Source organism: Anopheles stephensi, chromosome X (assembly GCF_013141755.1).
Source record: "Anopheles stephensi strain Indian chromosome X, UCI_ANSTEP_V1.0, whole genome shotgun sequence".
In the NCBI taxonomy this organism is placed as follows: domain Eukaryota; kingdom Metazoa; phylum Arthropoda; class Insecta; order Diptera; family Culicidae; genus Anopheles; species Anopheles stephensi.
In genome coordinates this window covers 21,137,583-21,146,329 of record NC_050201.1, presented here as the reverse complement: position 1 = coordinate 21,146,329, position 8,747 = coordinate 21,137,583, and the positions used below count along the sequence as shown (strand labels likewise).

Genomic DNA, 8,747 nt, shown 5'->3' with positions numbered 1-8,747 from the left:
AAGGAACTTTATAACAAAACAACAAAACACTAATAATGAGAATGTTGATGTCTGTGGTGTGTGGATTTAATCTTACCTTCTAGGTTCAGTCTTTGGCGGGCATGCTTCAATTTATTTTGGAAGAATGTTTTAATTTTTTAAGGAGTTGGAGTTACTCCGTGAAAGGTTCCAATGTGCTTAAATAAAGCAAGAATATTTTTATATCCAAACAACGGAATTTTTTGGTTCGGATGTCCAATTCCCGTCCAGCTCATCTCTATAACAAACTGTCTGGCAAAAATGATGTCCATCGCTGAATGAAGCCTTTCTTCCGAGCTATCTGTTGGCAGCTGGCATTCCAGATATTCTTCAAATTCTTTTTTATACTGTTGATCATTAAGCTGCTGATCCACTGCATCCAACATTTCTTTGGATGCGATCGGTTCCCAGTTGAATGAACTATTTGTTACCAATCCTGGACGAGGAGAGATTTTATCTAAGATCAAGTCCAGCTTAGTTTTAATAATTGCTTGATTTTTCTCAACAACTCGAACCCTGTTGGCGTGGTTAGTTTCTATTTCATTAAGTTTCTGGTCCAAATTTGTAATTTTTTTTGTCATGTCATCCATTTTCTGTCCAATTGAAACTAAAAGTTCGCGCAATCCTGCGTCTATAGAGGATATTGTTGTCTCTAGATTTATGGGACTATTGCTGCTTATGGGTTTGGAAATGTTGGGTTTGTTGGATGCGGAAAAAATGGAATCCGAAATGGATGCGGAAACATTGCGGTGAACGATGTTTGTTGCAGGTTGGATGTTCTTGGATATATTTTTTGCCGTTGGTAGTTGTTTTATAAAATCTGGATGGAGTGTTGGTTGTGATGAGGAAGCTGTAACACAACGATGAAAAACAATACATATTACTTTTAATACTGCTCCCAATCTTTTAAACGCATGCCGAGAAAACCATACAAACCTGCGGAAACACTGCGGTGAACGATGTTTGTTGCAGGTTGGATGTTCTTTGATGTATTTTTTGCCGTCGGTAGTTGTTTTATAAAATCTGGATGTAGTGTTGGTTGTGATGAGGAAGCTGTAACACAACGATGAAAAACAATACATATTACTCTCAATACTGCTCTAAAGTTTTATGAACCAATATTTTTTATACCTGTAGGCTGCGGCTTCTCGGATAAAACATATTTTCCGTCTCTCATATTGAGCACCACAATCTTGCGTGGTGTGCTAAATGATTCGCCACATCGTTAAAACACGAACAAAGAGATAAATATATTATACATCGAATCCTTTGTTACATGTAATTTAAAAATACATACTTTTCCATGTTGCTTGGTTGCTTCTCTTATTGGATGTTTACGTCTCGACACAACACAACCGCAATAGCTCTCACGGATCAGATGGAGGACAAGCAACTCGGTAAGTACAAGTTCAAATCAACTTATAACCCATTATAATTGATAACACAGAAAAAGATACGAAAGCCACCGGTAAAGGGGAGGTATTACACACAGCTATGGCATATGAATGAATAAGTATGAATTTTAAATAAATGACAGCTACAAGAAAAAAACAAGGGTCTTTTCGTGGGTGAAAAGACCACGAAAAGACGTCTTTTCATCTGTCATTTGGAGCCTGGGATATATTGAGCATTAAAAATAAACACTTGAGCTTTGTAGTATAGACAGGTTTTAAAGGGCAAATAAATTATTTTAAAGTAAGCGTCGATCGAAACTCGGCGAATGATGTTCGTGCTGTGTGCGATTATCTTTGTGGCGGAACCAGCAGCTTTCGAGCTGGTTCAATCCTTTACAAGTATAAAGCTGCTTTGAGCAAGCTTATGCGTTGTATTTATGAGTGGGCCAGTAATACGGATGCTTCTCGTTGCGCCAAAGAAACTGGACTCACGCAGAAAACGGTGCTATCGTGGTACGACACGATTCGAACGTTCCTATGGGAAACGTTCGAATCCACCGGCGTGAGAATTGGAGGCACGCCGGCATGATGATGGAAATCGACAAGACTGTCATCTCTCGTCGAAAGTACAACGTCGGCCAGATAAGTGCGTCCAACACGCAGTGGCTTGTGGGTGGTATATGCCGTGAGACGGGAGAAATTTTCCTTGAGCGTGTACCTAACCGCTCGCAAGCCACCCTCAACGATCTTGTGGTTCGGCATGTGGAAGCCGGTACCACAATTATAACCGACTGTTGAGCAGGTTATAACGGGCTGGTAGCCCAAGGGTTTCCCCACGACACCGTGAATCATTCCATCCACTTTTTCAATCCTAGCGATAACAACATCAATTCGCAAAGGATTGATTGAAGGCATTTCTAAAAAAAAAGGAACGAATATAAAAAGTAACACAGAAAAATACTTTTCAAAAATACGAAAAAGATAAATTTCGGAGATGCAATGAAGGTGTATTTGTGTACATATTAGATACCTTGGGGAATGAAGTAGTGTTGGAAGTGAGAATGCGACCAACCACTCACGCACTCTCTCTGCAGAAAGCGACTGCAGTCGCTCTTACTGCAGTTGACGAGGAGTGAGTGGAAACGATCTTGGTCGCAAGGATCGTGTCCTCGGCTCGAGAACTTGACATCGGGACGGCACGGCGAACACATGCAAATAAACGAGATAAGGGCAGTGCCCCATAGCATTTAATAATTTGTGTTCGTGTAGAACTCTCGGCCCGTTTTCTAATATCACACGGACATAAAAGTGGCGACGAGGATTCGTTTTATTTGAATGTGTACTGTTTTGTGCGTATTTTAACCCGTATTTTAACGTGTGCATAAATTTCGCGAATCGTGTGAATCTTTTAAAGTGTTCGTCAATTCGTTTGGTTTTAACGCGTATCGTATGTGTGTATCGTGCGTGTGATAAATTTCTTCGCCTAGTCGGAAACGTAGAAGGATGGAGACAAACGAACTGAACTCTGTTGACCCTTTCGGAGATGCCGATCAACGACGCTTATCGCAAAATCGTGTTCCCGCTCCTACACCACCCGTTCATCCAAGCGAACCGCTGCCAGGCGTTTTCGCATCACAGGAGTTGCTGAGTGGACCACGAGGAGAATCGTCGTACGCGCCGCCGCCATCGCTGTCAGGTCCTGCGCCATCATATTTCGCTCCTGAACCATCGCAGATGGCACCACAGCCATCGCAACACGCTCCATCAACAGCCCAGGATAGTGTCACGATGCTGAGAACGCTAAATGCGCTTCAACAGCAAATGACTCAGCAGCAGCAAATTTTGAATGAGTTATTGCAGCAACGTTGTCAGGGCCATAACGTTGCAACAACCAGTTTCAATCATGAACAAATTATTGATTCCTTGTCTCGAAATATTTCAGAGTTTCGCTTCGATCGAGACATGGGAATTACGTTCAGAAACTGGTACTCACGATACATCGATATGTTTCAGAAAGATACTGCTAGGATCGACGACGCCGCTAAGGTTCGATTGTTGCTGCGCAAACTGGGTGTTGCTGAACATGATCGATATTTGAGCTTTATCCTGCCAAGTCGTCCGTCTGAATTTTCGTTAGAGCAAACGGTGGAACAGCTGGCAACGCTTTTTGATTACTATTATTATTATTATTATTTATTTCAACGGACCGCATGAGGCTCTCTTGAAGCGGGATTTAACATAAAATTTCATAGTGCACATTACATGAATAAACGCGGACAAAATAAATTAACGAAGAGTGGGTCGCACTCCATGAATGCAGTTTAAAAACACAATGCACGACATGTCCGGTTAGTGACGATCACACACGACGTTAAATTCACGGCACATACATAAAAACGGATCAGAGGCGCCAAATCGGGTGCGGCGATCCTCCACGTCGAGCAACGATCTAGCCCGGAGCGATCTCGGCGGGACGTATAGGTTGAGGTCAGCAAGAAGCCCCGGCGAGTCGAACCGGTTGTCTAGTAATCCCGTAACAAACAGCCTCTGGGCGTTGCAGTTCCGTTGGTCCAGCGATTCGAGTCCCAGTAGCGCACAGCGTCCAGCGTAGTCCACCTCCACCCTCCAGAAGCGCAGAGCGAACCGAGTGAGTTTGCGCTGGATGGATTCCAGCCGGGCCAGCGGACGAGCAGCGGATGGCCACCAAACTACTGAAGCGTATTCCAAAACCGACCGCACCAAAGAGTATTATAGCATTTTGATGCAAACCGGATCAGTGAAGTCGCGAGCTATTTGTTTTAGTAAACCGATCAGTTGGTTGCCCTTAGTGACGACGTGCTCCAGCTGGTCGTGGAAGCTCAATTTCTCGTCAAGGAGCATTCCCAAGTCCCTGACACAGCTATTGCGCTCAATGGTAGCATCATTTAACGCATAATCGTACACTAAAGGGCACCGCTTTCTCGCAAACGTAATGACGACACACTTCTCGACGCACAATTCAAGACCAATCTTCGAGCACCAGAACTGGAACGTGCACAGAGTGGCTTGAAGGCGGAGTTGATCTGACCGGTTGTGGATTGGCAGGAATAGCTTAGCGTCGTCCGCGTATAGTAGGTGGCTGCCAGCAGGGAGCACCCGGTGTTGCGAACGCGACAAAATAAAATTGAGCTAAACTGACAGGCATGCAAGAGTTAGATGAGAAACTTTAAATAACTAAATATCTTTGTTTAAGATAAATTCTCATCGGCAAATATTGTCTTAGGAAAACAACCTTAAGTCACAGAGAGGTCTCATACCGCGAGAAAGACGAAATTATGGTAACATGTTAGGGTATGTCATAAAACATCTCGAAAAAGGGACAATATCCAGACATATGAAAATTATAAATAAACTCAAGCCATGTAATAAAAACGAAAGTGAAGAACATGGCCCGAAAAGGGTTAACACTAGAACACAATGCATACATTGTCATTGCGCGATTAGTTTCATGAAAAAACGACCATCTCGAAGATCAAGGCACGGTCGTAGGGCAGTGAAGGAAAGACCAACTTGATGAATAGTATAAACGACGCGCAGGCAATAGGCAATAGGAAAATAGGCATACGCATTTGAACCACAGATGCACGATGCATTACCCGTGGTCATAAAACGATAGGGTAACAATCGCCAGACATTGTAACATTACAGACCTCCTACACTAGCCGACGCCTGGCAGGGGTCAAACGCATCAGCATACCGGGTTAGGATAAAGGAGATCGATGTAATGCTGTTTCATGTTCTTTTTCCCACAGAATTTTAGTATATAAGACAGGATTTTTTGAGAATAAAATCGGCTTGTAATCCAAACCTCAACGAAGAAACTTGTGTTTCATTGTTTGGGTATCCATACAGAATCGGGAAAGTTTCACCTTTGCCTTCCCTCCGGAAATTGGTTACGCACTTTGGTGTCTCCCCACTCCGTCGGAAGAATTAGGCGAAATCTAGCCAAGCAAGAATCACGGTTAGAAACTTCTCCTGGTTATTCAGGAAAAAAGGCTAATCGTCTGATCGAGCTACGGCATTCCCGTTGTCCACGCCGAGTTAGTGTAGTGCGAGTCCGCCGCTAAAAACTTCTCCTGGTTTTCCAGGAAAAAAGGTTAGCCGCCTGATTCAAGCAACTCTGACAAGGCCAGGAATCTGCGCGGAGATCTCCGAATCGATCACTCCTTCGCGTGGTCGGTTCAACAACGGTTCGTTATCGAACTAACACCCGGGTTACGTCGTTGACGAAGATGACGAACAACAGCGGCCCAAGGTTACTTCCTTGAGGCACCCCCGAAGAAGCATCGATGCGGCGAGACATATGCGATCCCACTTAAACGCGATATGATCGACCGGCAAGGTATGATCGCATTCAGTCCAGCAGCTGAACGGGTAAACCAAGCGTCTGGAGCTTGGCGAGCAGCAATGAGTGTGGGACGCAGTCAAAGGCAGCTTTGATGTCTGTGTAACCCGCGTCGATCTGGAATCCGGCATCGATGGTTCTGTGGCAGAGGTTGATGAATTCAACCAGGTTGGTGGTGGTTGAGCGCTTAGGGACGAACCCATGTTGACTAGCGCTGATGTAGTTCGAAGCAGCAGCGAGAAGAGGTTCGTACACCAACAGCTCGAAAACCTTAGCGCAGGCACAAAGCGAGGTAACGCCGCGGTAGTTGCAGGCGTTTGACTTGTCCCCTTTTTTTTTGCACGGGGACAAGCCACGAGGTTTTCCAGCAAGCAGGAAAAACACCCAAGCTCAACGAGTCTCGAAAGATCGAGACTAAAATGGGAGCAACGATGACAGCACAACGCTTCAGTATCGTGGGTGGGATACCGTCCGGCCCCGGAGCAATGGATGGTTTGAGACGATCGATCGCTTTCACCACTCCTGACACATCTATCATCGGCGTATTAGGGCTCATGGCACCCAGAGGTATGTTTGCAAGCACATCCGTTATTTGCTCCTCATCAGTGACGTCCGGTAAGAAATTGGCGGCGAAGCGTGAGGCAAAAATTTCACAAACTGCAGATGGAGAGGTGCTATGGAGTCCATTGTAGCTGATGCAGCTAGGAAAACCGGATGATTTTCGCCTAGCGTTGACAAACTTCCAAAAAGCGCGAGGGTCACTGCGCGAACGCGAACCTATGCACCGTACGTATGCCAGATAACGGTTTTTATTATAGCGCCGATAAATAGAGTGTACCGCATTGTAGTTGCTTCTTGAAGCGGGACACCTACGCGCCCGATATTTACGGTAAGCAGCAGCCTTGGCTGTTTTTAGCCTTCGCAGGATCCTGTCACACCACGGAGGACCTCGTCTCGGACGCTTTACCGGAGTGCACTCGATCAACGCGTGTGACATAAACCGCGCAAAATCATCAACGGCGAGGTCAAGAGAGGCGTAACTGGAACACTTGAAGCCAGCAGCGAATGAAGAAATCATCGGTAAAAGCCTGTTGAGATTTGTCCGTGCGTAATCGATGCAAGGTGGCGCGGATGTCGCAATGTTCACACGTGTAATTGGAAGGGCTATCTCTAGCGCTGGGTGATATGAATCAATGGCTAGCAGCGGGGTGTAGCAAACGGCTGGTGGTACACAGACGGAAGCAACGGCACTATTCGCAAATATCAGGTCCAAAATGCTCCCACTTTCATGAAAGGCAGCAGACCAGGAGACCGATGGCTGGTTAAAGTCGCCTAGCAGTAGGATACCATCTCCAGGATGCATAGCCGAACATACCGAGTTAATGCAGTCCTCGAATTCACGGAGCGTAACAATATTTGCGGCACGTCTAGGTGGTAGATAAGCAGCAGCAATATAGAGTCGTGTATTGCCTAGTTGGATGACAACGCACACAAGCTCAAGCGATGGGTGTACCGTTATGTGTTCCCGTGACGTCAGAGAGTGAGAGCAAGCGATCAGCACACCCCCACCATGAGAGCACGCACTATTGTCAACACTACGATCGCAGCGGTACAATCTGAAGTCGTCAAACAACAGATACGATGGCAAACTTGGATCGAGCCAGGTCTCCGTGAGGACAATCACATCATGAGCGGATTCCAACACCGACAGCCGGAACTCGTCTACCTTCGTGCGTAATCCCCGCACGTTTTGATAGTAAACAGAAGCCGAAAAGCGAGTAGAGCGGTACGCATCGGGAGCAGGATTAACACAGGTAAGTGCTTGCGCAAATTGGGCGGTGGTCCGCCTATTGATGAAAAAAGTGATCGAGTGTTGTCTGGTGCAAATTCGCGTTGGAAGTGCGGTGATTTAAGGACGGGCCATCAACAAGCGTCGAATTAGGACCATCAGTGGTGTCATTTAGCACGTGTTCGAATGTTTGTGTGGAAGCAAGTTTGTGATCCTGTGTTATGGATGCGTGTGTCGGGACGGGATAAGCAGTGTGTGTGGGTTACAGTGCCAAGGAGCGGTGATCAGTAGCTGCCGGTGTGCGTGCCGTGGAACGGAGAACGCTTACTGCTGGTGTGGAAAATAGCTAAAGTTATTGCCATCCCTAAACCAGGGAAAGATCACAGCCTCCCAAAAAACTACAGACCTATAAGTCTTCTCAGCTGCATCAGTAAAATAATGGAAAAGCTCATAGAAGGCCGACTAGTCTTGCATACAAATAACAATAATATAATACCCTACACACAGTTCGGCTTTCGTCCACACTTATCTACTACCCATCAATTACATAGACTGACGAAGAATATCCTACACAATAGAAATAACAAAAAATCTACTGGCCTGGTCTTACTTGACACCGAAAAAGCCTTTGATGCAATTTGGCATCAAGGTCTTTTATTTAAAATGATCAAATTAAAATTTCCCCGATACTTAATCAAAATAATAAAATCATTCATAGTAAACAGACACAACAACATACACATAGGTAACACTAAATCAACAGCTTACACTCCTCCGGCAGGAGTACCACAAGGTAGTGTTCTATCACCCCTGCTATTCAATATCTACACATCAGACATCCCACTAATGCGAAATTGTGAACAGTACTTATATGCTGATGATTTTGCCATATCATCTTCGGCAAAATATCCAAAACCAATTATTAAAGCACTTAATTCAGCCCTCAAAAAATATTCAAAATATTGTAATAAATGGAAATTGAAAGTCAATGGGGATAAGTCAGAAGCCATATTCTTCACCACAAATACATGCGCTCGTAAACTGCCGGGTAGTAACCTCACAATCGATAGGAGTACCATTCCATGGAAAAGTCCTGTAAAGTATCTAGGACTATACCTAGACAAACGCTTGACATTTAAAATCAATACTGTTAACATAACCA

The 8,747-nt window shown here is 44.9% G+C and overlaps 2 protein-coding genes across 2 annotated transcripts in view; one reads left to right on the top strand and one right to left on the bottom strand.

Moving 5' to 3' along the window:
- Positions 1-8,747, top strand: part of LOC118513984 — a 493,738-nt gene that overhangs the window by 267,238 nt on the left and 217,753 nt on the right. The window lies entirely within an intron of this gene.
- On the bottom strand, positions 40-1,418 carry LOC118513910. Its single transcript, XM_036060255.1, has 4 exons — positions 1,316-1,418; positions 1,150-1,223; positions 955-1,071; positions 40-868 (listed from the first exon to the last, which is right to left on the bottom strand). The coding sequence occupies exons 1-4, from the start codon at positions 1,321-1,323 to the stop codon at positions 138-140; spliced, it is 930 nt and encodes a 309-aa protein (XP_035916148.1). The 5' UTR covers positions 1,324-1,418; the 3' UTR covers positions 40-137.

Coding starts and splice junctions, on each gene's coding strand:
- LOC118513910 (XM_036060255.1), bottom strand. Junction 1,072..1,149: donor CGAGAAGCCGCAGCCTACAG/GTATAAAAAATA, acceptor GTTGTGTTACAG/CTTCCTCATCACAACCAACA. Junction 869..954: donor TCACCGCAGTGTTTCCGCAG/GTTTGTATGGTT, acceptor GTTGTGTTACAG/CTTCCTCATCACAACCAACA.